General features: G+C 48.3%; 1 protein-coding gene and 1 non-coding gene across 3 annotated transcripts; one reads left to right on the forward strand and one right to left on the reverse strand.

Annotated features, from left to right (window-relative positions):
• Nucleotides 1-12,918: 12,918 nt before the first annotated feature.
• On the reverse strand, nt 12,919-25,147 carry KPNA2 (karyopherin subunit alpha 2). Of its 2 annotated transcripts, XM_075579955.1 has the most exons (11): nt 25,072-25,147; nt 24,243-24,360; nt 23,989-24,129; nt 22,722-22,810; nt 20,924-21,192; nt 19,224-19,318; nt 17,850-18,113; nt 16,923-17,156; nt 15,551-15,733; nt 14,751-14,900; nt 12,919-13,456 (listed from the first exon to the last, which is right to left on the reverse strand). In XM_075579955.1, exons 2-11 carry the CDS (start codon nt 24,309-24,311, stop codon nt 13,364-13,366), a joined length of 1,587 nt encoding a protein of 528 aa, XP_075436070.1. In that variant the 5' UTR covers nt 24,312-24,360; nt 25,072-25,147; the 3' UTR covers nt 12,919-13,363. The 2 variants fall into 2 exon arrangements, with proteins under 2 accessions (XP_075436070.1, XP_075436071.1); XM_075579956.1 differs by lacking the exon at nt 25,072-25,147 and having other exon boundaries at nt 24,243-24,507.
• A 1,448-nt stretch (nt 25,148-26,595) lies between these two features.
• TRNAR-CCG (transfer RNA arginine (anticodon CCG)) lies at nt 26,596-26,668 on the forward strand. Its single transcript has one exon. It is a non-coding gene; the product is annotated as a tRNA-Arg (tRNA).
• Nucleotides 26,669-27,846: the final 1,178 nt, after the last annotated feature.

Consider the following 27,846-nt stretch of genomic DNA (forward strand, 5'->3'; position numbering starts at 1 on the left):
TAGGGAGGGGAGGATTTCAACCTACAGTGTGCTGTCTCTTTTTATCTTATTATCGGATTTTCCTCTGGTAATTATTGTTTATACATATATATATATATATAATATATTACCATCCCTTGAAGAAGTCACTCACGTGACGAAACGCGTCGGACGTCGTGACCCGTGATGACGCACTGACGTCATCACACTAACCAGGAAGTGTGTATGCCGATTGGCAGCCACTCCATGTGGTTTTCTATTGGCGATTTTGCTGGACATTGAGACAGAGGAGAGAGGCTCTTCCTATTCCACTACCGGGGGGGGGGGGGCGCTCCTACACTGTATCGTGTGGACTATACCCCCCCCCTGGTACACTGAGGGTCCCATTCAGATGCCACGAGCATCACACCCCTGGTGCCAGCTTCATCACCACTGAGGTGGTTTACGTCATCTCTCCCCTCAATTGCCCTGATGACACCTGACTGATAAGTACCTGTCTTGCATACTACAGCTGCACAGATTCCCTTGGACACACTCCGGCTGCATCGTCCCCTCCCCACTCCCTGGAAGTTTACAGATTGTCTCCCATGAATGTTTTTTATCTATTTGAAGTGAGTGCGTGTCCTGGCGGCCTCTCTTGCGATTGAATAAATGCGTGTGTTTTTTATAACAGTATTAAGCTATGGAGCTGGCGCTTCTTTTTCTCTTGTTCTTGTAGATTTCGTGGATCTGGTTAGATCATATAGACGCTTGCCTCCCCATACAGTGACTGGAACACTTTTCTGGACTTATTTTCATCCATTTATTGGACTGGTTTGTTTTAATTTTTCGCTGGACCCAGTTTTATTTTTGATACACATTCACTAATGTTTTCTTCTTTTGTGCTTTTTATATATATAACTCAGTTTTAGTTATATATTACAGTATATTTTATTTAAGTTTACTTCACACCATCATATTTAACACAATTGTATAGCACCTATTTAGAACAAATCAACACTCACACACTGATAGCGCTACTCCTCTTTTTCCTGTATGTGTATATAGACCTTGGTCTTGGTTCTGTGATTGCTCCGGGACTTGGTCACAGTTCTGTGAATGCTCCAGGACTTGGTCTTGGTTCTGGATTGCTCCGGGACTTGGTCACAGTCCTGTGAATGCTCCAGGACTTGGTCTTGGTTCTGGATTGCTCCGGGACTTGGTCTTGGTTCTGGATTGCTCCGGGACTTGGTTGTGGTCATATGATTGCTCTGGGACTTGGTCTTGGTTCTGTGATTGCTCCGGAACTCAGTATCGATTCTGTGATTGCTCCGGGACTTGGTCTCGGTTCTGTGATTGCTCCGGGACTTGGTCTCGGTTCTGTGATTGCTCCGGGACTTGGTCTCGGTTCTGTGATTGCTCCGGAACTTGGTCTCGGTTCTGTGATTGCTCCGGGACTTGGTCTCGGTTCTGTGATTGCTCCGGGACTTGGTCTTGGTTCTGTGATTGCTCCGGGACTTGGTCTTGGTTCTGTGATTGCTCCAGGACTCTGTGATTGCTCCGGGACTCAGTCTCGGTTCTGTGATTGCTCCGGGACTCAGTCTCGGTTCTGTGATTGCTCCGGGACTCAGTCTCGGTTCTGTGATTGCTCCGGGACTTGGTCTCGATTCTGTGATTGCTCTGGGACTTGGTCTCGGTTCTGTGATTGCTCCGGCACTTGGTCTCGGTTCTGTGATTGCTCTGGGACTTGGTCTCGGTTCTGTGATTGCTCCGGCACTTGGTCTCGGTTCTGTGATTGCTCCGGCACTTGGTCTCGGTTCTGTGATTGCTCCGGCACTTGGTCTCGGTTCTGTGATTGCCTCGCCGCGGTCATGTCAGTAGCAATCACATGACCGGTACCGTAAACGTGAACAAAGACAGTGCGTGCCGTTTACCACATTTAAAACACACAATTGTCGAAAGCCATTTCTTTTCTATCCATCGTGTATCTTTTGGCAACGATTTTGCCCCCGAAGACTTTAGCAAATAGGCCAGGGGTGGGCCTCTGACTGAGCCACCTGTGCTGAAGCAGAGATATCCTGAAACCCTGACCTGTTGGTGGCGCTTGAGGACTGCAGTTTCCCACCCCATGAAGTAGACTCAATAAATGTCCGTCACTACAATGTCCAAAAAAAAAGGACGTGCAAATGTTCTAAGCTCTCCCACTGTCCCACAAGACCGACCACTTATTTATATGGTTAGCAAAAGATTTTTGTCCGTTGTCCTAATGCAGAACACTAAATATATATATATATATATATATACCTCCGTTTTCATGACATGGGTTTAATGGCATTTCATAAAGAGGGTTATATCAAATAAAAAAAAAGCGCTTGCAGAAGCAGCGATGAGCAATGGTTGGGGCATTTCCTAATAGTGATTACCTGTTACACCAGAAATCTCTGCCAGTCATTAGCTCGTCGGAAATGCCTAGTATTTGCTTAATTAGGAAAACCTTGGTTTCTGGCGGCAGGACGTTTTTAACCCTTTCTTTAACGGCACTTTGAGCAGTTGACGTGACAAATTAAAATGAGCAGTGCTGGGCTCAGGCAATCCTTTTAAATGTATCCCTGTCTTCTTTCGTCTCTTCATATCTGTGTTGGTATGCTTGTTAAACTGTGATCTCATTTTTGGGGTGTATGACGTGTGTATAGGTATGAAAAGGGCAAGTGTACTAATGGCAGTGACATGTTTGAGGGGTCACGGCCCCAGTGTACTAATGGCAGTGATATGTTTAAGGGAAGGTAAGTGTATTACAGAGGCCTCTCGCGGGGACCACCTGTATATGTATGTGTATGGTGTGTCTGTGTATAAATGTATATATGCATGGTAATAAAAGAGCCTGTGTGTCTGTCTGTCTGTGCCATAGCAGAGAGAGAGAGAAGGAGAGAGAGAGGGAAGGAGAGAGAGAGGGAAGGAGAGAGAGGAGAGACAGAGAGAGAGAGACAGAGCGAGAGAGAGACAGAGAGAGAGAGACAGAGAGACAGAGAGAGAGAGACAGAGAGAGAGAGACAGAGAGAGACAGACAGAGAGAGAGAGAGAGACACAGAGAGAGACACAGAGAGAGAGACACAGAGAACAATTCTGCCGAATTTGGTTAAAACCTGTGCAGTTTTGAAAGGTTCAGCCCGCCGTCTGGATTCAAAATGGCGTCCAATTGTATCCCTACATAGACAAAAACCTGCTCCTTGCTCTCAGGAACCATCACGCAAAATGGGGTTACGGTATCTTAAGAGGTGTCCCAATGCATAGCGACCAGAAATAACTTTCCAAAATAAATACTACATTAAACAGATAAATAATGATAATAATAATAATAATCTTTCGCCAGCAAAAGGGCTGATCTGGTGCCCTGTGGTATCCTTAGCCCGGACACCCTTGGGGTGTCCAGAGTGCTGGCCGTGGGGACGCCGTCCTCATGCCCCTGGAAAGGGGATTCGCGTCCTAAGACGAAGAGGAAGGATGTTTCCACCCAATCTCCCAGCCACTGCTGGACACAAATCCTGTGGCAGCCGTGCCCTTGAGGGCAGGATGGGGAGCAGGAGGGGAAGTGCCGGCAGCTGAGCGGCTACACAAATAGGACAAGGAACATACAGGCCGTGAACGTTATATTTCCAGCCGAGACACATTACTCTCAGCGACATGCGTCATCAACGGGTCATAAATCTGAGCAGCGTGCAGGCTGGGGCCTAGCTCACTGTCAGGGGCCGGCCAACTCCGGTCCTCAGGGGCCACCAACAGGTCAGGTTTTAAGGATATTCCTGCTTCAGCACAGGACTGAGCCACTGATTGAGCCACCTGTGCTGAAGCAGGGATATCATTAAAACCTGACCTGTTTGTGGCCCTTCAGGACTGGAGCTGGCCGCCCCTGCAATATATCAAATTATAGCATAGCCCTACAAATATATATATATATATATATATATACATACATACGTACACACACACACACACACGTGCACACACACACACTGTGGATTCTCTGAATTGAATTTCGTTGTGAAATATACACCTCTGATTTTAACATTATTTGAATCAATATAGTATTTGATATTTATCTATATGTTTTAAGAACTTTCTTCCACATTCTCTTCCCTTTATTCCACTGTATAAATCGCCATTAAGAGGATGATAATGATTTAGCGTGAAATGAAAATGTCTCACTGACACACGTAGGAGCGTATATAATGGTGTTGCGGGGTCATATGTTGTTTGTGACACCCGATGAAGCGGGGCGTCTCCCGAAAAGTTGTGCGCTTTTCTACCTGCAAAATACAGGTGAAAATGTTTAACAGACAATGGCGGGATCCATATCGAGCGCGTCGGAAATTCCTCCGATTATATTAAGATGTTGGATAGTCTGGAAGAGAGGAGGGTGGGAGTATGAGAAAGAGTTGTTCAATTACATCAAAAGGCAGAGGAGGTGCAGAGAAAAGTCCTTTTATTGAAAGCGTAGTGGATGCTCGGAACAGCCTTCCTGCAGAGGAGGTGGAGGCTGACGAAAGGCAATTAAAAACGGGTTTGGATTTACGCAACCGTGTTCTAAATATGTTGGGTTATGGCAGTGATAGGGTTAAGCTGGGCAGAGACAAGCTGTAATTGAACATGTGTTTTTCCGTTTGAAGTTCTGCAAGCATTACATATGTTGTGACGGCAGCGTGTGCAGCTGTCACCGGGTCCCGCAGGAAAAAGTTATCATTCACACGAGCATTGCACCATGTCCTTTTGCCACAGCCGGTGTCAGACGGGCTGTAACACCCCTCCGGGACTTTCCCAGACATGACAGTCAGTCGCCAGCTTGCAAAACTGGGACCAATTACAGTCCAGAGTCAAACAAGGACTTGTTCCTGGAACGGAGGGTGTCAGCGGTGGTCACACATTCGCCCAGTTGAATGAGATTCAGACTCTGCTCTGGTAATAACTGGTAATAATTTCCTTCTCCGGATGGTATTTAAGTTGACTAACCAACCAGACACCCCCCCCCCCCTTTTGTATGTATGTCTTTATGTATATAGCGCCATTAATGTACATAGCACGTCACAGCAGTAACACACGTGACAAAACAGTGGTTGACAAATCACCAAAAAATCTACTCGCCACACAAAAAAATCTACTCGCCACCTAGTACCAAACGTGTGCTGCTTGGGCCAATATTTACTCGCCCGGGGGTTAAATCCACTCGCCCGGGGCGAGCAAATGTATAGGTTTGTCGAACACTGATCATATAAATAACAAATAATACAAATAACACGTAGTGGGAAGAAGCGATTCAGACATAAAAGTAACATTTAGGAGAAAGAGTCCCTGCTCCGAAGAGCTTACACTCTAATTGTATCTTTTCCCTTCCCTCTCTATCCCCTCTTTTTTGTACCTCCAGTCCATTTTTGCTGTTTATTTTGTCATTATTATCATTTTTATTATCATCACTATTAAAATGTCTTGCTTTTTAATTGTACTAGAGCATTGATATATGCAATTTGTATGACTAAATTCCAATATCATTGATCAATATGTTGGCAATATATGTTTTTGATAACATCTCCAACATACATGTGATAGGTATCATTGTAGTTGATTTTAAATGTATATTGGATTTCAATTGTTTTTTTTTTTATCTTTAACCTTACTTTTTGCAATTATTCTCAATAATATTAATCCGGACATTGACCTGTAGCGTGAACCCCTGAGGAAGCACGGAACAGAGTGAAACGCGTTGCGGTCACAGCACAGATGAATTTGTTCAGTGCGTGTTTGACGGAGCTTTTTGGAGACACGCCTGTTTCCTGTACGTCGAGTTTCTTCGCGGGAGACGCAGCCCGGACGTGCAGGATCGCTGACGGTACACCGCTTGTCCCAGCGCGCGGGACATGAAGTCGGCGAGCACATCTTCCCAGCGTCTCAATCGGCGCAAGGCACAGTGAACAGCAACCCACTGGTCTCGTTTTACCTTAATTGTAAGTTTCTACTTACCTTTTATATTGGGTCTCCCAGAACTGCTCTGTGGACCCCCTGATGCCCAGGGAACACCCATCCAGGCCCTTGGTTCCTGTCCCTGTGACCCAAAATGGCTCAGGGTCAGGGCTCGCTTTGGCAGCCAATAGAAAGCTGTGATGTCATTGGCAGATCACGTCACGGTCTCTCTACCTGTGACCTCACGGCCATGTTTGGTCATCTCTTATGTCTCACCCAGGCACAAGAAACTTCAGATATCTCGGAAACCAGAGGGTCCCCGGTCGTGAGAGGGGGGGGGGTTTGGGGTACCCCGGCTCAGGTATACATGTTAAAAAAATCAATGTAGGGCGAGATTGCTGCCTTAGGCCTCGGGCATGGTGCCTCGTGCCGCGCTGGGCCGTGCGCCTGCTCTGCCTCGCCTGCTCAATCTGGTGCTTTTTTGTGTCCTGGCAGGTGAGGCAGTGAGCGCGCTTTGGGGGCGGGGCGTGACGGAGGCGTGGCGGGAGGCGGGGCTAGTCCCTCGCTCCCATTGGATGTTTGTGGTCACGTGACCGCTCCACCGCTCCCCTCAGCGCGAAAAGTTAAAGTTGCCTGTCTGCTGAAATTTTCTGAGCCTCCGCACGCATGCGGCAGCGGCTCCAAAAGCCGCACTGATTGCAGATGCAGGGGGTAAGTGCGTCTGCTCAGCGCGGCTCAGCGGGGTCTGCTGTACCATGTCCCAGGCCTCAGGCCAGGTCCCCAGTGGCCAGGGCTGCGCGCACGACGGCGTGCGCAACGCACACAAGGCCCAGCCCTCTACGGGGCAGGCTCCTGTCGGCGTCGGCGTGTGCGTGTGCAGTAGAGTGATGCATAGAGATCCATAATGCACACTGCGTGGGCTAAAGGGGCGGGAGACGTAATCTGGGACGTGTCACAGGTCTGGCAACATCGTTTGGGTTTCGGATATTAGGAAACAAGAAAAGAAACACGTGGATCTAATTCAAGGTCATCCCTAGAAAACAACATCTCGGTCCAAATAGTCCCCTTTGTAATGGTGCCTCACTCTCTCCCCTCTCTCTCTCCCCTCTCTCCCCTCTCTCTCTCCCCTCTCTCATCTGTGCAGGGTTGGTGCAAAGGGAAACAAGTTTGGGGTCACTAGCTCTCTGGGGTCCACGTGCAGTGCCATGTTTTCTGTGTAACTCGGGGGTTCTCAACTCCAGTCCTCAAGAACCCCCCGCTTCCCCCCCCCCAACAGGTCAGGTTTTCAGGATATCCCTGCTTCAGCACAGGTGGCTCGATCAGTCCCAGCTTCAGCACAGGTGGCTCAATCAGTCCCAGCTTCAGCGCAGGTTGCTCATTCAGTCCCTGCTTCAGCACAGGTGGCTCACATCAGTCCCAGCTTCAGCGCAGATGGCTAAATGATTGAGCCACCTGTCTTGAAGCAGGGAAATCCTGACATGCTTGGGGGTCTTGAGGACTGGAGTTGAGAACCCGTTCTACATGTTTGCCCCGGTTCTGCAGTTGACAGACTTTAAAGCAGACTTTTTTTTTTTAAAATAAATCAGTTCTATGAGAAATACTTGTAGCCTTTTTTTTAAAAAAAAAACCAACTACGAATGACATGTTTAATGTATTATAATGTAACAAGCATTTTTTGTTTCTATAGCAACCATTTACAAAGTCACATCCCCTTCCTCTTCTGAAACAGGCTCTGACACACCCCTTGAGCCCTGCCCTCTCTCTAGCAGTGCACCAATTGTATCTAGTGACTGCCTGGTCACATGATCTTCCCCACAGAACTTTGCATCTTTGGTCCTCGTCTGCAGCACTGACAGCCATTTAGTGAACCCAACCGAGCCGCATCTTCCCCGATCGTTCACAGAGAATGGATCGATCGGCAACTTAGCTAATTACTTATCAGTGTATGGATCATATTGATGCACATATTAAAGAGGAATTTTTTTAAATTTTATTTATTGATACGGCAGCTTTAATACCCAAAATCCCTCTCGCGTTTGGAACCTTTGAAACAACGATTGTGAAGTTGCGAGGTTGAAATACTAACAGGGACGGGCCCAATGCTTTCCCCACCATATTTCTTTTATTACTCGGTGCATTTAAACCACTGGAGGTCTACAATCAAATGCTTCTTCAGAATGTGTGAAGCTGAGAGGTAGATCGTATTGATTAGTTTGGGAAATCACTTCCTGGATGTGGCCCATTGTGTTGTATCCAACGCTCGGTCTCTAGGCCGGGCGACGTCCAAGGTCGGTTGCAGCCGAGTAGCGAGTAGCCGTAAAAAATCTTGTAAGTGATTAGAAGTAGGCCGGTTGGTCTTGTAGTTCTTGAGGTCTCCTTCCTTATGGAATATGTGGGCCGGCCTTACCTCGTGCGGACGCCCTTCCTCCGGCGACGTCATGTGACATCGCGGGCGCCATCGCAACGGGATGCTGCAGGAGGACGGGGTGCCACTGCCGCTCCGGAGAAAGTAAGACCTCCACCCCCCCCCCCTATACACACACAAATAACATACTCGCTCAACGCACGCATGCACCCCTCCCCCCCCTCTTTTGCGGTATTGGTATCCCGGCGCAGACAGCAGGAGGGAGCACGGGGACACCCCCCGAAGGCGCAAGAGATCGTTGAGGGAACGGGTGGGATTACACCACAAGGCGGCCGGTTGCCCAACACATCTTGACCCATGGTCCTCAATTGCCAATATTAGGACATGTGATCACTGATCAGGAGGTCATCGCGATAATCAGCTGCTTGGGAAAGAAGCCGCTTGGATCTTTTCTCTGGTTTAATGAGCACTTGTCTCTGAAGTATTTCTTCACAGATTCACTGTGTCCATACTGATCTGTTGTTGAGTGCCTCGTTAGGAAGAGCAGGGGATGGCAAACTCCAGTCCTCAAGGGCCATTGAGCCACCTGCGCTGAAGCAGGAATATCCTTAAAATCTGCCTGCCGGTCCTAGAGGACTGGAATTGGTCCTGCCTGCCCTAGATATTCCTGCGGTGAGGTTTTCTTTGGCTATTAATGGTCTTTCTTCTTTTTTGTTGAGTTATTTTGAGCTGTTTACTGCTAATTGTTGTGATCACTCTTCAGCTCTGAGATGTATTATCATTCTGATTAATATTGAGGTAATGGACGTCTGTTTAAGCACGAGCGTTTTACTGCCGCTTTGCACGGTGATATAACACTGCGTCACTGTTTAGTTATTGACATTACAAACTGACTCAGTCTTTCTAGTCATTATTTTGTTTAATGACACGTTATGGGTCTTAATTGATCCGGGCTTCACCTACACTTACTGGTCTAGACTCTAGAGCAGCCTCTCTAATAGCGAGTCTGAGATCAGATGCATAGTAAGGAACCCCAACCCTCTCTAATAGCGAGTCTGAGATCAGATGCATTGTAAGGAACCCCAACCCTCTCTAATAGCGCGTCTGAGATCAGATACATTGTAAGGAACCCCAACCCTCTCTAATAGCACGTCTGAGATCAGATGCATTGTAAGGAACCCCAACCCTCTCTAATAGCGCGTCTAAGTTCAGATACATTGTAAGGAACCCCAACCCTCTCTAATAGCACGTCTGAGATCAGATGCATTGTAAGGAACCCCAACCCTCTCTAATAGCGCGTCAAAGATCAGATGCATTGTAAGGAACCCCAACCCTCTCTAATAGCGCGTCTGAGATCAGATGCATTGTAAGGAACCCCAACCCTCTCTAATAGCGCGTCTGTGATCAGATGCATTGTAAGGAACCCCAACCCTCTCTAATAGCGCGTCTAAGATCAGATGCATTGTAAGGAACCCCAACCCTCTCTAATAGCGCGTCTGAGATCAGATGCATTGTAAGGAACCCCAACCCGCTCTAATAGCGCGCCTGGGATCAGATACATTGTAAGGAACCCCAACCCTCTCTAATAGCGCGTCTAAGATCAGATGCATTGTAAGGAACCCCAACCCTCTCTAATAGCGCGTCTGAGATCAGATGCATTGTAAGGAACCCCAACCCTCTCTAATAGCGCGTCTGAGATCAGATACATTGTAAGGAACCCCAACCCTCTCTAATAGCGCGTCTGAGATCAGATACATTGTAAATGCTTCTGTATTTAATACAATTTTCAAATCACCAGAACATTGCAGGGATCCTTTAGGGACGCCCGGGGAACCCAAGGGTTCCTAAGAACACTGGTTGAAAAACGCTGTGCTAGACTCTAGAGCAGCGGTGCGCAAACTGTGGGGCGCGACCCCCAGGGGGGGCGCAAGACTACCCACGCGGGGCGCGGGGTTTACAGAGGCCCCGCGCGCTTCCCGAAGGCACTTAAATTAAGTGCCGGGGGAGCTGCAGGGCCTCTGCAAAACTAATTTATTGTGGCTCCGGCGGCTTCCTCCTGCGTCACCATGGCAACGCGGCGTCAAAATGACGCTGCGAGGTCATGTGACGTCACGTTGCTATGGCAACGTGACGTCATTACGCCGGAGCGCGGGTAAGTTGGGGTTGGGGGGGGCGCGGGAGTGAGGGGACAGCCGGCAGGGGGGCGCAGGGAAAAAAGTTTGCGCCCCCCTGCATTAGAGGGTAGTCAGACAGTACAAATATACTGCGAACACAAATAGTAATACTGCCCTCTGCCCTATAGCTGCGGCCCAGGCACGGTGCTCTGTTACCCCACTGCACAAACTCACTCATACACACAGTAACACACTGACTCACACACCATACACACATTAACACAGTGATTCACACACCAAACACACTGATTCACACACATTAACATTCTGATGCACACATTAACACACACACACATACTGATACACACATTAACACACTGACTCACACACCATACACACATTAACACAGTGATTCACACACATTAACACACTATACACTCACATTAGCATGCTGATACACACATTAACACACTATGCACACAATACACACTCAGATTAACACACACCATACACATTAAGACACTCATATAAACACACTGATACTCACACTATGCACTCACATTAACATACTGATACATTAACACACAGTATACAGTACCCTCAGATTAACACACGGATACACTCACATTAGCATACCGATACACTTTGTTAACACACCATGGAACTGATAACTGCGGACACAGAGCCCCTGTAACCGTTCCTGGTATATGGAAATAAAAGGCTAGCAGTAAGAGACACGTGCAAAGATTTCTCCGCTGCAGAAGGCGCCCTCTCTGTAAGAGCGTCAGTAACAAGCCCTGGAGTAGAGCGACTTCTAGTGGCCAACATTGCACTGTGCATGCAGGGACCAGCGTCGGGGAGCACCTGAACGTCTGCAACACATCCCCCCCAAACCCACTTCATTCACCCCGCTGTCACAGGCAGGGACGGAACCAGCCACCACACCTGGAACAACCTACCGGAGACTCTCACAGCCGCCACCAGTCTAAGTTCTTTCAAACCTAAAGCTGTCTCACATTTTATTCTGGTCTGTTACATACGCCCATAATATATATTATCTGTAACTGCATGCAATGTCTTGTATATAATCTATAACCCGGCTCACTTAATGTAACCATGTATCTGTCGTCATAACTCTGTGCCCAGGACATACTTGAAAACGAGAGGTACCTCTGAGTGTATTACTTCCTGGTAACCCATTTTATAAATAAAGGATTCTGGGTAATGACACACACAGGAGCATGCTGGGACAGTCACTTTTAGCTTTCCAACATGAAAGGGGGTGTGGTAGAGTGTAAGGAAGGAGATGCGTATTGAGATAAAATGCGAATGACCATTTGCGCTCCAGCTCCCCACAGAAAGTGTGACTTGCACAAGCAACAGTGTGATAAATACTGGATTATTATTCCCAAAAACACATTACAGCATGGCTGCAAAGTTAAGAATGTTACCCTTTTTTTTGGGTCACAGACTACAGGATATTTATTTTTTGTGTGTCATGGATATCTGCAGGTCTGGAAGATGCAGTTTCATCTCTTCCACGTGGCTTCAAGGTGCACAACTGACGGCTGTGGGAAGGCAGCAGGCCCTCCATACTTACCACCCCATCCCCACAATGCCTTGCACCTTCACACAGGTTAAAGCCAGGCAGAAGAGGCTTCTTGCTTGTTAGGCCATTTTGACCCTTGCTGTCCATTTCAGAGGTAAGGTCAAGGGTCCTAATTATTTGGGGGGGAGGGGGGTTCTGTGTGCATGAGGGGAACATTTACATGTTTAAGGGTTTTTCAGAGGCAAACACAGGACAACAAAAGCTATATTGGTGGAAGCCCTGCATTAGGCCGTGATTATAATGGTTTGAGACACTGGCAACGGCCTGCACCGCCAAAACCAATCATCCGTTTTGTTGCTTATAGTTGGCGTGACCGGGCAGAGTTGCAACAGAATCCAGGAGACAAATGAATTTGTCTCCTTGCTATGGCACGTGGCTCAGCCAACAATGGCTAATTGCGCGCGTGGCATCATGGGCCACGTTTCCCCACCTGCATACAGTGCAGGATTCACGAGCACACTGTGCGTGGACTTCCTGCAGGCAGTCTCACGTCCGTCCTGCAACTTCCCACTAATCTTAGCCTTAAATGTTTCACAAGATGCTCCATTAACGTAAAACACATTAAGGAAAATAGTTGCTTTATCATTTGCCAAGCAATTGACAACCAATATGAATGACAACTGCTTTATAGGATACAAATAAGGTAATATTGAGCCCTTTAGATCTATATCCTGTGAAAATGTGCAAGTCTTTTAAGATCCCCAGTATTGATAGGGTTACATTTCTGGATTTTTATTTGACGGTCCAGGGTGAATATTTAGTGAAAGGCCTCAGCATCCGACAAACAGGACATTTTAAGCTACTTCTGTTTAATGTGCCTCAGGACCCAAACTCCCCGGTGCAGCGAACGTGCCGGCAATATATGTAATAACTCCGCGGCGTACTGGGTCAATGCTACAAGAGAACACAAATTGCCACAAGCATGTTTTTAGTATTAGCTTTTAATGGAACGAGGGCATAGGGATAAACACAGGATTTCCAAGTACAAAACAACTTTAATTGGCCGCCTTGCGAGCTGTATATATATAAAAACAGCATTTATGCCGAAGTTATCCCATATTCAGTGCCGGAAGAAAAACAAACATCCACCCGGACAATAACCAGGCTGCAATAACGACCGTACTAAGTATTTCACCACAATGTGTAGTCACCCAGAGAACCCTTTATCACATTGTGAACTAAATTAAGATTTATTTACAGAAGTAATTTGTCAGTTGAACAAACGTGTTGACGCGTTTCACATTACAGTATGTACAGTTTGAAAGGACTGTTCAAGTAAGACTGAAAGACATCAAAAGTGCTAGGTCACATAGAAAAAAAGAACAAAGCCAAGAGAAGACAAAAAAAAAACAAAGAGGCGGAGAACGTTTAGAAGTCAAAAGTGCCTTGGTTCCCATCTTGGATCTGGAAGGTGTATGCGTCGGAGGTAGAGTCTGGAGCCACGGCCTGGTCCTCCGCGTCCTGAACACGGGAGTTAACATGTTAGATTTCCATTACTATGTGGGACGCCCATTTAATGCGACGAGAGGCAAGTCAGGCAGGCTTTTTATTTAACAGTATTGAATCAGGGGGTCTCAGAGCTGAGACCTATTAATTTCTGGGGACCCCCTGCTTCTGAAGATCCTCACCCCCGTTGGGTGGCGCTAGGTGCTTGGCTAGCAGGGATCATGCTTTGCAGAGCTCCTGCGATTTGTGGGCCAATAGGAAGCCGTGATGTCATCCGGTGTGGCTTCCTATTGGCCCATGTGACAGGGGGGCTTTTAAACGTTATTAAGTTAAAGGCACCCCCTTTGGGGGGGGCAAGTATCTTGGGAAGCAGGGGGTCCCAGAGGCTGATATTAATGGGCTTCAGCTCTGCAGATCCACTGCTTCAATCCCATGTTAAAGTAAAAAATTAAAATAAATAAATGCATGCATCGCTCCTTTAAGCCATTTCGTCCTGTCACCAACAATAAAAATAAGTGACGGTAATAAGTAATATACGGATATAGGATCAAGTATCTGTTGTCTAAATTTAGCACAGGATGAACTTTTATGGACGTACGTCTTTTTTCAACCTCATCTACTATGTAACTAACAAGTTATGAAACCAAGCGCACAAGTCTCGGGGTTCACAACCCATCCCCAAGTTTCTATAAGAGGTTTAGGGTGGTGTTTCTCTTCTGTAGTGTGACCATGTGTGCAAAAATATTTACACCGATATTCAGGCGCACCAAAGTGCACGGCAAAACGGTAACGTTTTGGCTACTACTTGTGAGAACTATATACATAATTTGAAGGAGCAATTCAGAGGGTCTCCATTACATTTCAGCTCCAGGGACCCGCTGCTTACCAAGACAGACCACGGAAGGGGGGTGCCGGCACCTCGGCAAAGATTAAAACTCTCGCGTCGTGAGAGCCAATAGGAAGCCGCGCTACATGTCGCAGCTGCCTATTGGCCTGCGGGGTGCGGGCGAGCTTTGAAACGCTGCCGTTACGTGACCCCCCCTGCTATCTGAACGGCTACCGACCCTTTCTACGGAGACATCTGGAAGCAGGGGGTCGCCGGAGCCGAAATTAACGGGGTCCAACTCCAGAGACCCAATGCTTCAACCCTGTGTACAAACAAAAAAAATTGCAAGCCGAATTTAGATCTTAAGTTACACGTTTTACTTTCTTGTGAAACGGCTAATAAGTTTGGTAGAGGTTTTTCGGCAGTGTAAATGGTTGCAGCAAGCTGGCGGTGATTCATTAGACTCCCACGTGCCGTACGTACCTCTGCGGAGAAGTATTTCTCGATGAGGTTTGCCGATGCTTTGTAAACCATCTCATTCTCGTGAGACTGCAGCGCCTCGATTCGGTCTAACCCGCCGCACTCCTCCACCATCAGGCACAGCTTCTCGGTCTCACCCAGCTTATCGGCGGCCTGGAACCAAACAGGGGAGGGCTTGGGTTTAGCCGGCAAAGTGTACGGCTATACATCCTTCAGCCAGCAAGTTTGCCAAACAGCCTTCCTGTTTCTAGTTGGGCAATTCTGCTCTAATCTCCCACCAAGTCAGACACAATAGGTCTTATTGCACACAAGCAGATCCCATATATAGCCATTTTTAGGGGGATTCTCAGATTATCAACCTTGTTTTCTTGTTGCAGTTTGAGTTGTACATTTGAAAAGGCCCAAAGCCTGCAGTGGAGTGTCTACACAGCAACTTCTATTGTTTAATCCACTTTCACTCCAGCATGTAGACTTCAAACGCCCTTATAAAAAGGAAGCCATCTTGCCCCAATGTTATCATAGCGTTTAAATCCAACGATGGCACCAAGTAATGCACTTGGCCATATTAACTTTGTTTTGGGTTATTTTTTTTTTGGGGGGGGGGGAAGAAAATGGTTACATTTTTATCAAATCAGACCCCATTGTACAGGGAATAAATATGTAAGGGTGTGGTTCTGCATGGTTTATGTTAAAATCGCATTGCATGTCAATACAATCAAGGACAGCGAAGGTCAAAGCCAACATCTACAGCAAGAGGACCCCAGTGTCGCCAAGAGACTGTTTATAGACTAGTGTTGACTCACCGTAAATATATTGGTAATGGCATCTAGAATGACCAGCACCGTCTTGCTGTCCTTGGCAGACAGGAGGCCTGCCAACGGCTCCATCACGCCAGACTGGACAAGGTATATGATCTGGTCGATGGTGCCACCGCTGGTGTAGTTGGTGATGGCCCACACTGCTTCCTTCTGGGATTTATAATCCCCCTGTAAACGGGGACAAGAACAAGCAGCGTCAGACCCGGGCCGAAGATTGTACCGTCCCCAATACACGGCAGTAACATTTACAGACGTAGGGTGTGGCTAGCCCTTCTGGCAGCAAAGGGGGTTAAAGAAGAGGGGTGGGGGGCAACGACGGTGCTCAAGGGCCACCAACAGGTCAGGTTCACGATAACCCTACTTCAGCTCAGGTAGCCTTCCTGAAATCCAGACCTGGTGAGGACTTGAGTTGGCCATGCCGGGGGTGACTCTGAATCGTTAGTCACCGACCCCGACTTAGAAGCCCCTGGTTCAATTCCCAGAGTCACCCACTTGTGACCTTGTACAGAACGGCAGCTCTGACTTTTCGCGGTGTACCCGCATGCTATCACGGTAATTGCAATGCCCCGTGCAATTAACTAAAATAAAGTTAGTCAAATGTGACTGCAATTTAAGGGGAAAAGCAGATCTAAAAGGAGTTCAGTAACTAGAAAGTGCTTAATATTAAGGCAGCAATACAGATTTCTCTCGTTTGATTTTGTAGTTGGGAGGATTGAAGCTGGGGACCTCCGGAGCTGGGGTGCCGGTAGCAGCTGCCGCTGGGACAGTTGGGGCTCTTGAAATGGAGTCTTTAAAGCTCCTGCGTCACACGGGCCATTAGGAAGCAGTGACACCATCCCTTGCGGCTTCCTATTGGCCGCATGACTGGGACATTTAAACCTGCGGAGCCGCTACGGGCGCCCCCTACGGAGGCACGAATCGCAGAGCAGAGGGTCCCCGGAGCTGAAATAAACAGGTTCGGCTCCGGACACCCCATGCGGTCCCACATGCTCCTTAAAGGGGCGATTGAGGACTCTTAAGACTTTCCATTATTGTTGGTAAATCAGTCAGTTCCTGCTTCAGCACAGGTGACTCAGTGGCACAGTCCAGCGGGCCACCGATTCAGCCACCTGTGCTCAATCTGGGATACCATTAAAACCTGACCTGTTGGGGGGGTAGGAGGGGTCTTAACTGGAGTTGAGCGCCCCCCCCCTGGAATAGACCATGTTGATTTATATACATTTGAATATAAAATGAGCAGAGGTTGAGAAATCCAAAACATCATTTGTTTAGTTCTCTAGAATGGCTTTTCTAGAACTTTCCTAGAGCAATTTCACAGGGAAGGGGTTGGGCAAAGGCTTGAGGGAGACTGCCCTACCTTCCTCAGGATGTCTACGAGATAAGGAAGGAGGCCATGGTTCAAGACTTCTTGGATCTGGTCCTGCCGGCCAGCGGTGATGTTAGACAGGGTCCAGGCGGCCTCCTTCTGGATGTTGATCTTGTGGTGGATCAGTAGGCTGGGGAACACAGACAGAGCACCCGCTTCCAGGACCACCTGAGTCTGGTCGTCGGTGCCGGTCACGATGTTCCCTATGGTCCTTAGACAAGGTGTCTAGAGAAAGAAGTGAAGCAACACATTGAGGTCTTGACCAACGAGAATCAGTCTGTGCCAACCACCATCTTTAAACACTGGAATCCCCTCCAAACCCCCGCCCCCCCCAAGTGCAAGATTCTTATGGTCTAATTAACTGGTTAGTCATCTGCCAGCAAGAGAAAATAGCTGCCAAGTCTCAGGCCAATAGGAAGCCACATGGCCATGTCAACAGAGCATCTCTGGAGCCCATTCATTTTGTTCCGGGAACCCCCCGCTTCCAGATACTTCTCTGCAGGGGGTGCCGTTAGCTGCTATTTAAAGCTTCTGCGTCAGGCGGACCAATAGGAAGCCACACCGGATGAGGTCACAGCTTCCTATTGGTCAGCAGGGCATGGGAGCTTTGAAAAGCCGCCATATGTGAACCCTGCTGTCCAGCCAGAGCGGCTTCTGGCCCCCTTTACGAAGAGGCAAGTATCTCCGTAAGCAGGAGGACCCCAGAGCTGTAATTAAAGGGGTTCAGCTCTGGAAACCCCCTGATTCAAGCCAATGTTAAATAAAAACCGCCCGCTTCACTTGCCTCCAAGTGGTAAACTGGTTGACTTGAATGACCTTGTGTCCTCGAGTCAACGCCCCTGACCCCTGCACTGCAAGAGTGGTCTTGGTGGGTCCAAGTGTTGACCAGCCCGCTGCCGCGCGGGTTCTGCGACTCACCATTATGGACAGCTCCCCGCAGCCCAGCAGCTTGACAATCCGTGGGACCAGCCCAGTGGCCACCACCACGTCAATGCGGTCGTTGGAACCGTCCGTCAGGTAGGAGATGGCCCAGCACGTGTCGGCCAGGACCTCCCTGTCATCGTGGTGGAGCAGCCTCACCAGCGTGGGCAGGATATGCTGGATGGCGTCCATAGGCGGGGCTGGGTTCTTGTTGCGGCAGAGGTTGGACAGGGTCCAGGTGACGTTCCGCAGGTACCCAGACTAAAAAGGAAAGGGGGGAGGGGGGAGGGAGATTCAGTATTTGGCTACACTGCACATGGAACTACTGTAAATAAGGCTATTGGCCAATTTATTGCCCCAAACAGATAATGCTAAGTGGCCGTTTATTTCGTTAACTAAGCCCGACTCTCTCCCACCCGAGCCACTTGATGTTATATCGCTGAGGTTGAAACAAAACCAAAACATGTCCAAGTTAAGCCCATGTTAAATGCAGACACTTGTGTATTTGCATTTATTGTATTTTGATTGTGTCAATCTTATGTTCATCTCGCTGATGCCATCAGCAGCAATAGAGACGAGGATGAGGGGGGGTGGGGGATATGCCTGTGCGCACGCATTGAGTGGCAAAGATATTAAACCTGCGTCTCAACTTCCCGTTACAAATAAACTTCCAACTAGATAAATATAGTTAACATTCCCAGCTGGCTGAAACTTTTGCTGTATAGATAAACACAGTGACGACAGGTGGCAGATTGCAGTAAAATATCCCAGATAAAAATGCAGACTGACGATAATACACACGCCCTGTGGAGGGACTTTACCCCAACTGTTTGAGTGTCAGAGACGCAAGTGCTGCCGACTCAACTGGCACTCAAAGGGTTAATTAACCCCTGGAAAGTAGCTAATAAGGAAAGGGGAAAAAAGGGGGGAAAAAAAGCCAGTTTCAAATTATTGGAGTAAGAAAGCAGGTTTTTTTTTGTTTTTTTTAACAGGGGGAACAGTCGCACAGGGGTGCTTATAACTTGTCCTCAACCCCCTCCCCGATCTGGTTCAGGATATCCCAGCTTCAGCACAGGTGGCTCAAAGACAGAGCCCCCTGTGCTGAAGCAGGGATATTCTGAAAACCTGATCTGTTGGGGGAGCTTGAGGACCGAGTTGGGCAACCCCTGCGCCAACACACAGATGACCCACAGCACCGGAAAGTTCGCGCCGTATGAGAACGCCGATAAGGGGATAGGTACATTTTTGGGGAGCAGTATTTTTTTACAGGATGGACGGGGGTCCCAATAAACTTGTGACAATGACCGTGACGTGAACGATTTATGCGCAGCAGACGTACGGCAGTTTTGCATGTCATCGCGTTTTACTCACAGCCAGCAAAGAGAGATCAGGAACGGCGAGGAGCGTTAGCAGAGGTTCTATGGCACCATATTTAATAACCAAGTCCCTGTAAGCAGATCCGTCACCTAAGAGGTAAGACAGCAGGTCAGCAGAGCGACAGGGCCAGAAAAAGGTCACCTACCTACACAGGTTCACCACGGAAGGTCTGTTAACCACAATAGAGGCCTGGCACAGAAAACCTGACCCACTGAACATCTTTGGGAAGAGACAAATCACGGCTTCCTGGAACCACACCCCACAACTCCTGGCGTTGCGCTAAGCATTATGGGACACGACTCCGGGAAGCAGAGCAGCGATTGACCATTTCCAAAGAAGCTATGCAGCAGCAAGGGGGCCTTCAGCTCCCTACGTCACCGACGAGTGGATTTTTCCAGCCGTGGACAGCACATCCACTGCCAGGAAAACACTTCACATTTGCAGGTCCCTCTAGCACCAACGGGCCACATGCTTTTTATTTTTAAATGAACCTTTAACTTTATTTTCTTCTCTGAAAGCCGCAAAACAGCCCTGCGAGATGTATTCTCATTACAGGACTGAAGCAGGTGGTCTCCGGAGCCAAACAGCATGTCTAGGGGACCCCCTGCTTCCAGAGACACTTACCTCTGTAGGGGGTGCGGGGCCAATAGGAAGACGCAAGGGATGATGTCACGGCTTCACATTGGCCCGCGGTGCAGTTAAAATGCCACCATTATGTTAGGCACACAGCGTCCCTGACTACAGATACTGGCTCCCCCTACCGAGGTAAGCATCTCTGGAAGCAGGGGGTCCCCGGAACGGAAGTTAACAGTTCAGCTCTGTGGAAAACTCCCCTACTTCAATCCTCTAATAAAAAACAAAAATGGTGGAATGCGTCATGTTTTGCCGCTTTAAAAGACGCAGTATGTAGGACTTCATGTGCAGGCCCCTGAACGTACAATGTGATATTCAGCTGGAGAACAGATAAGGTGACCACGCGTTTCATAGCTTTTGCTGAAGCTTCAAGCCAACAAATCCATGCAATGCACACTACCCAGGGTATTAGGTACCTTCATGTGTACCAACTATTGCAGAGCTGTAGCAATTAGGCTGCAAGTAGAGGCATCTTAGAAAACGGAAATACGGCAATACTTAAAAGCAGATTTTTTTTAACCCCCCCTGAGAAACAGGTGAGGGTCCCCTCCCCACGTCACAGACCATTGGAAGCTACAAACAGCACCTATGAACCACGTGGTCCATAAGATCTGCTCGGACGTAGTACAGATGCAGGATATCTTTACACCTACCCGTAAGCAGATGGATACACAGGCATCTACCAACTGGATACAGCATTGGACACTATACATAAAGCTTGGCCCCCTGCAGGCGCACTTACCTGAATTCCCTCCTACTGTCTCTGTACGTTCTCCCTACCTACCAATTAGACTGTAAGCTCCTCGGGGCAGGGACTCCTCTTCCTTAATGTTACTTTTATGTCTGATGCACTTATTCCCATGACCTGTTATTTATATTATCTATTATTTGATTAACACGTGTATTACTACTGTGAAGCGCTATGTACATTAATGGCGCTATACAAATAAAGACATACAATACAATTGGACAGCGACACGGAGAACCCCCATTCCTAAATCCACGTGTGGTTGGGACTTGGAATACAAGTCATTATTTGTAACCATCCTACTTCTAGGTACCTGCAATATTGCCCAGGGCCCACACCGCCTGCTCGCTGATGTGAGGGTGCGGAGACGCCAGCAGGGAGATGAAGGCCGGTATAGCGCCACCCTCCACGACCGCCCTGGTTTGATCGGAGGTGCCGGACGCTATGTTGGTGAGAGCCCACGAAGCTTCAAACTGAATGGAGCTGCAGTCCACCTGGCCCAGGAAAGACACCAGCTTGGGAATGAGGCCGGCTTCTATAATCCGATCGATGGGTGGCTCCCTCTCCCGGGACAGCAGCTTCCTGCCAAGGGTGAGATCAACCCATATTAAGAGAGATGTCCAACCAGCGTTACATTACCCCAGCAGTTGTGTAGGGTTTTCCCTTATAGATGGGAAGCAGGGGGGGTCTCTGGAAGTGACCAGTGATAATTTCAGCTCTGGGGACCTGTGCTTCCAGAGAAGGGTCATAAATTACATCTACGAAAAAGGAAGGAGTCTGGGCTCGTGCTGTCCAACAGTTTCAACTTAAAATATCGTCTTGCAGCTGTGTGCGCTGGAGACGCTCCCCAAATGCGCCTAAATCGAGAACACCCCAAAGGTGATCTCAAAACAAGACATGCACAGCGCACCAGGGATCAGTATCAAGAATAATACATTTTATATATAGTCAAAAATACATGGAATGACCAAACAAAATAAGAAAGAACATAACAAATCCCTCCCCCACGAGGGTAATGGAAAGACACAGGCTTTGCCAGAAGCACGTTGTAGCGAAACGCGTAGAGGTCCTGAGGCAGCTCAACACGCTCACCCATTGGCTGTGACAACTGAACCAGGAGCGGAGGAGAGATCGGCTGGGTGCCGGTGCAGTCTGGACGCCACATCAGCGCCAGCCGCGGCTACCCCGCTCTGCTTCCTAGGGTCAGTACTTGGCCCTCTCTGGTTCTTCTGCTGTAGCTGAATACAACTAATAAGTAGTTTAAGCTATTTTGCTGGTATTTTTTTTAGATTCATAGACGCCTATGTCTATCCATTACCCCTGTGGGGGAGGGATTTATTCTGTTATGTATTTTGTCTGTTGCACTATTTTTATTGTGTTTGGTCATTGCATGTAATATTTTTGACCATCTATTAAATGTATTATTCTTCATACTGATCCCTGATGCAGTGTGCGTGCATTTCTTTTTCTTGTCATAAATTACAAATCGCCAAGAAATCAGAGAAGCCGAAATATGGAGCTTTACCAATTTCACAGGCCCCGTTTCCCAAATAAGGCAAATGTAGGATTATAACGAGTTTATTACACAGATTAGGTTGTCACAAAGTGCAGGTGCAGAGATTTACACCAAGCAATAGCTGGAATAATGCAAAGTTAAGGCCAGCCACGAGTGACAGGATTTCCTTTGCAAGAGGCAACAGCTATGGCCGTGATATCAGAACCATTAACAGGAAGTGATGTCAGAACCATAACAGGAAGTGATGTCAGAGCAAGATGCAGGTCAATGTTATTTCCTGCTGGGTAGAGGCTGCAGACGCAGCTCAGTAACCATATCAATGCCTTTGAATGGGGGTTGAACTTCATTTGTGCTTCTGACCAGTTAAATTGCAAGCTCTTTGGGGCAAGGCCCAATGAAAGCTGCAAAACATGGCATATTCTCTTTTATGTTGCTACTCAAATACCATAAATGTAATATTAAAACCAAGTGTCACCGCCTTTGCTCACCTAAAAAACAACAACAAAAAAACAGACTAAAGCAGCTAAAACCCCAACCAGCTGCCATGGCGTCTGCGATAACGCAAGGCACAGACTGTGGGCGTCACGCAACTTACCTCGCAGCTTGCGTGGCTTGCATTTGCGTCTCCAGGCCGCTGCCGTTTATCCCGCGGACGATCTCTTCAACACTCCACTGGGTAGACGACTAGAATGGGAAGAGAGACCTTCAGCCTGAAACGCCGCGCTGGCTGGGGAGACGCCGCAGATATTTCTGTAATGGGTGCTGCTGTGTATTTCCAGTCTATTAAAGAGGCAACCCCAAGCATGCAATTTGACAGGATTGAAGCAGGGGGGGCCCAGGAACTGAACCCCGTTAATTTCAGCCTCCCCCGCTTCCGGAGATGCAGACCGGCATAGGGTGCGCCGGTATCTGCTTGGCTAGCAGGGACCACGTAATGGCGGAGTGTCAAAGCTGGCGCGCCCGGTGGGCCAATAGGAAGCTGTAACATACGGTTGAGCGTTAAACTTTGCAGAGATACCGTCCCCATCTTTGAAGGTCTATCCTCAGGAAGCATGGGGTACCCGGAGCTGAAATTAATGGGGTTCAGCTTCGGAGACCCCCTGCTTACAACCCATGTAAAAAAATATTTTTTTAAAGCAGATTTCTACTTTAAAGTGGTTCAATGAAACAGGCGGTCCGACCCCATTTTTAAAGCGTTTATGTGATGGCCGACGGGGAGAAAGGACCTGCCGTTTACATAAAACGGAGTTTATTGGGTGTTTAAATCAATTCATACGCGCAAAACACGGCTTCTAGACAAGGGTAAGAGGGAGGAAGTAGTTCACAGAAAGTGTGCTGGATTCAGGGAACCGCCTCCCAGCAGAGGTGGCAAGGGCTAAAACAGTAAGGGAATTTAAAGATAAAAAATGCTTGGGATAGAGATGCTACGATTTAAATAATAAAGGCAAAGATCAAAAGGAGGACTGAGGTTTTACAGCACAGGAAAATGAGTCTTAAGCAGAGTCGGCCAACTCCAGTCCTCAAGGGCCACCAACTGGCCAGGTTAATGATATCCCTGCTTCAGCACAGGTGGCTCAATCCGTCCCTGCTTCAGTACAGGTGGCTCAGTCTTTTGCTGAGCCACTTGTGCCGAAACAGGGATTGATTGAGCCACGTGTGCTGAAGCAGGGATATCCTTAAACCCTGACCTGTTGGTGGCCCTTGAGGACAGGAGTTGGACAACCCCAACGTAAAGCATTTTCACCACATAAAACAAAAGTGACCCATCTGTACACCGCAGAGATGGTTCTGCAGCACCCTGTCACGCTGCTGCACCGACGGAGACTTGTTACAAGGCTCACCCGCTCAGACCCGCACCCTACCTGCCCGTTCTGGCTCTTCTCCTGGAGAGGAGACGTCGGGTCGTCCGGGAAGCTGCTGACATTCCTCCGCTTCAGCAGCTGGTCGTCTTTCTTGGCCTTCCTCAACTCCACGTTCACCTCGATCCGCCTGCGCCTCATTTCCTAGGAGGGAAGCAAGACTTCAGCGCGTGCCTGAGCTCGACTGCCCTGGGGGACGGGGGGGAGGGGGGGAAGAGTAGAGGCGGTGAGCAAGGCCCAGCCACATGTCAGCTTACCGTGGTGTCTTTGCCCTTGTTCTTGAACCTGATGAGACGGGCGCCGGTTGCATTCTCATTGTTGGACATCTTCAGTGTAAGGAGTTAAAGAGAGGGGGATACCGCAAAGTCACAGCAACTGCGGGCACAAGAAGCTACAGTTAGATCACCGATCTCACCCCAACAAAGGGCAAGTAGATTGAAAAAGTGTAAAGGGGGAAGCAGAAGTTTGCAGGAGGAGAGCCCGATTTAAATCCTAGTTCCGTGTGACTTTGGGCTAAGTCACCATCTCCCTGTGACTCAGGCACTCACAAAAATAGAACATAAGCAGTGACTCATGCTGGGAAAAAAAACCCAATGTACAGCACTGCATACACTATCAGCAAGGTAACAAAAAAGTATAGGCATTAAAGTGGGAAATGACATGTCAGATAAAATCAATTTAAAGTCCACCCTGTTACATCAGCATACCCGTTAAAGTCCCGTCCACTGAACCCCTATCCGTAGATGCCCCCCCTGAACCACCTCCCTGACCCTAGACAGCCCCTGAACCCCCTATCCCTGACCCTAGACAGCCCCTGAACCCCCTGACCCTAGATGTCCCTGAACCCCCCTATCCCTGACCCTAGACGCCCCTGAACCCCCAATGCCTGACCTTAGACAGCCCCTGAACCCCCTGGCCCTAGACGCCCCTGAACCCCCTTATCCTTGACGCCCCTGAACCCCCCTATCCCTGGCCCTAGACGCCCCTGAACCCCCCTATCCCTGACGCTAGATGCCCCTTTACTTGTCCCTTGAAACCCCCTGACCTTAGATACCCCCGCACCCCCGCACCCCCGCACCCCCGCACCTTCCAGCAGCCGATGCCTCCGCAGAATGCAGCGTGCTCGGGCCGCCGGCGATTTAAATGCCCGGCTCATCTCTCCTCTCATTGGTTAATTCGAGCACAAGCAACGCAGCAATTGGTCCGTTTGAAACAAGCTGCTGGGCGAGGCTTGGGGGGGGGGGGGCATTCGGGTTTAACACGTTCGTTGCCGGGCGTTATTTATAAAATGCACTCCCCCCGCCCCCACGAGTACTGCAGGAGGTTGGGTTACCATTTCCAATCGTTAAGTGCTTGCAGAGGCTGAAACGGACGGAAGGAGATACATCCGCTGATAGTCTCTGTTTTTGGATAGTAACCACACTCCCAGAGTGCCTATTTATTGTAATCACACGCCCATAATATATATAGTACACTGGAAAAGTAGTTTTTAGATAGTAACCACACTCTTACAGTGCCTTACCATACCAATAATATATATATAATAAATATTATTATATATGCTGCATTGGAGGAGTTCTTTTAAATAGTAACCACACTCTTAGAGTGCCTTACATACCAACACACACACAATACATGTTATGTTATTATATATGGTGCATCGGAGGTTTTGTATTTTTTTGTGTGCTGTACATCGATCTAAATGCTATTGAAAATGTAGTGGGGAAGAAAAATAAAGTCATTGGTGTATTTATGGCTCAAAAAAAGAGCACAGGAGAGACTACAGAAGTCAAAGTTTAGTTTGTAAAAAAAAATTATATATATATATTAGTACCCAACATACAATGTGTCACCCACATATATAAGCCCGGACACACAACGCTCTGTTAAGTCACTTAATATAACATTAAGCCATATTTTCTCCTGTATTGATCATAGCGTTAACTACGGTCGTTTCAGCTTCAGCAAAGGTGCTCAATCAGTCCCTGCTTCAGCACATGTGGCTCAATCAGTCCCTGCTTCAGCACAGGTGGCTCAATCAGAGGCTCAGTCTAAAGCTGAGTCCCCACTGGCGCTGAGCGCGCTCATGCTTGGAGAGCGCTTCAAGCACGAGCGCCTGGTGTCCTGTCATTTACACACACACACACTCGCGCGCGGGGAGGGGGGGGCATTGAGCGCGCTGGAAAGTTAGATTTTTTTGTTTACATAAGCGCCAAGCGCCGGTGATCTTGTGTGCCCACGCACGCGCACCGCGTGAGCGGGGACTTACATATATCTGATATCTGATTATTATTTATATAGCGCCATTAATGTACATAGCGCTTCACATCAGTAATACACGACTGTTTAGTGATAATAACATTTAAATAATGCTGCAAAACATTTAGAATAAGTTTACACAGCCTGAGGTTTTTGGGATCCAGAATACCACGATTTTTGTATTTATTTTTGCAAACCCAAAATACCACATGCGTACTGCCATCCACCAATGCGTTTCAAGCCTCGCTTTGGAACAGGGCCACGCCCCTTGAAAACCTCCCAGGTAATAACAAAGAAGTGGGCGGGGTCTTACAACGTAAGAAACGTTTGTAATGCTGGCAGACATGCAGTGACCCAGTGGCCTAATGGATAAGGCATCAGCCTCCGGAGCTGGGGATTGTGGGTTCGAGTCCCATCTGGGTCGCAAAAAGCTGACGTTTTGTAACACAAAGCAAATAGTTCCTAATTAATAATGTAATTATATGAATCTTTGTCCTGCCTTTCATTATGTAAAAATGTCACTTCCCTGTTATAATTGTGCAGGATACTGTCTGCCTCCTTATTTGTTTTAGAACAGTTTATTTATACGCAATTTTAATGGGAGACAGAACAAAGAAATGGGGAACCACGGGTAAAATAACTAATATAATGCCCTGTAAAATCTGTGCTTTTTTTTTTTGTTAAATAAAAGGTGCCTCGCGTTGTCGCGACGTTGCGCGTCATGCGACTTCCCAGATATCGTTCCAGTCCTCCTCAAAGGCTGCGTCCCCGCTGGCGCTGAGCGCGCTCGTTCTTGAGAGCAGTGAGGTCACCAACTCTCTAAGCATGAGCGCCGGGTGTCCTGCCTAATTTTGGGGGTGGGGGTGGGGGGGGGGGGGGGGCATTGAGGGCATGTTGAGCGCGCTTCAAAGTTCACTTTTTTGGGCTCCTCAAGCGCCAAGCTTGGGAGAGCGTGTGTGCCCGAGCATGAGCGCGCGCGCACCGCGTGAGCGGGGGCGTCTACATAACGAGTACAAGAAGTAAAAGCGAACAGCACGCTCAGCACCAGCGGGGACGCAACCTAGCGCTCTCCCAACTCTTGCTCCCATCTGCTCATAGAAGCACTTTCCCCGTTACTCTCCGCCCATAATGAGGACATTATTCTCTTGTAGATGGGGAAATAGTTTTAGGCCTGTGATTGATACCATATCTTTGGGTTTTTTTAATGCTCGGCCGCTGCCCTCCGAGCCTGGAAGGCCGTCTTGGGTGGTACCCCCGGCTCAAAGACTGTATTTCTAAAGCGCGGAATCATGTCTGAGTGATTGGTTACATTTTAGGTGGACCCCACAGGGCCAGGGAATGCCGGACCACCGGGCGAGACAGTACCCCCAGTTTTAATCAGCCAAAGGCGGAAGTCTTTGTCCGCTGGGCGGGATTCAGACTTCTCCATGTCAACTCAACCACTCCCCATTCTCCGGGAGTTCCCTCAAATAATCTGTCCCAGTTGGGAGACATAGTAATATTTCATCAAGTTGGAGTGGCTCGTCCCCTACAATCAGTGGGTCTGTGCATGATAGAACGGTTATCCTAGGGCGCCTTCCCCCCCGCCCCCTACCCCTCACA

Source organism: Ascaphus truei, chromosome 22 (assembly GCF_040206685.1).
Source record: "Ascaphus truei isolate aAscTru1 chromosome 22, aAscTru1.hap1, whole genome shotgun sequence".
Classification (NCBI taxonomy): Eukaryota; Metazoa; Chordata; class Amphibia; order Anura; family Ascaphidae; genus Ascaphus; species Ascaphus truei.